Source organism: Myzus persicae, unplaced genomic scaffold (assembly GCF_001856785.1).
Source record: "Myzus persicae strain clone G006 unplaced genomic scaffold, MPER_G0061.0, whole genome shotgun sequence".
Classification (NCBI taxonomy): domain Eukaryota; kingdom Metazoa; phylum Arthropoda; class Insecta; order Hemiptera; family Aphididae; genus Myzus; species Myzus persicae.
Genome location: NW_019103127.1, coordinates 670 through 1,631, shown reverse-complemented (window position 1 = coordinate 1,631; position 962 = coordinate 670). Strand labels below are relative to the sequence as shown.

The window sequence follows — 962 nt, the reverse complement described above, 5'->3', positions numbered from 1 at the left end:
TACTTAATATCAGATTCCATTTATACTCATTACAATGATTGATTAGAGTATCAAACAATAAAAGTCAGATAATTACCCAGATTTAATAAAAGTTGCCCAAATATTAACCATAGTTTTGATCATCTTTCTATCTTCTTCATTGTCGTAAACGGAGAAACCATTCACTTTTAATACATAACTAGTTTCATCGGCATGAGTTACATCTAATTTTTCATAAGTTATAATGAATTTAAAAAAAAATAATAGTACGCATACAAAAGTAGGAATTAAAATATTTTATTTACTTGATCCTCGGGGATATGATTTTTTATCGAAAAATCCAGCGTAAGAATAATTACCACTGTAGCCAAATTCATAGAAATATACAGGTGCCGTATTCTTTGCAGCTATATGCTGAGCTGCTTTACTTGTACCATATCCAAATGATCTATCTGAAATCATCTAAAGAATGTTGATATTATTAGGATTATCATTAAAGGCAGTAAAGAACTCATACAATTGCATTGGCGTGAAACTATGCATCGACAATTAGAAAAATAAATAGTATAAACACGAATATTTTCGAAAATATAACTAAACAGTTTTCAAAATACAAAAATATTAATACATTGTCATATTTTGTCATTATTACATATAGTTTTTGTTTATGTTTAGTCTGTGTTTGAATAAGACATCAGTTATACAGTGTACAGTTACAATTATACAGATACACCAAGAATGTTTTCCTTTAACAATGAATTTATTCAAATTCTGATTTTTGGAATTTTTAAATACACATAACACATCTTAAATTTATAACATTTTTTTTTCTACTTGAGGAATGTCTTGTGGTAAAATGAACTTATAGTTTTCAAATGAGAACAATTTTTTCTCTGTAAATTATTTAGATTTTAGATTGAAACTGTTGATATACATATAATTCAAAATTCGAGTGAGAAGTTTCTTAGTTGTTAAAATGTTTG

At 26.2% G+C, this 962-nt stretch overlaps 1 protein-coding gene across 1 annotated transcript; it reads right to left on the bottom strand.

The window, feature by feature from the left end:
* On the bottom strand, positions 1-728 carry LOC111033838 (esterase FE4-like). The gene is made up of 2 exons (XM_022314770.1): positions 285-728; positions 1-203 (listed from the first exon to the last, which is right to left on the bottom strand). Exons 1-2 carry the CDS (start codon positions 439-441, stop codon positions 73-75), a joined length of 288 nt encoding a protein of 95 aa, XP_022170462.1. The 5' UTR covers positions 442-728; the 3' UTR covers positions 1-72.
* Between the last annotated feature and the right edge of the window lie 234 nt (positions 729-962).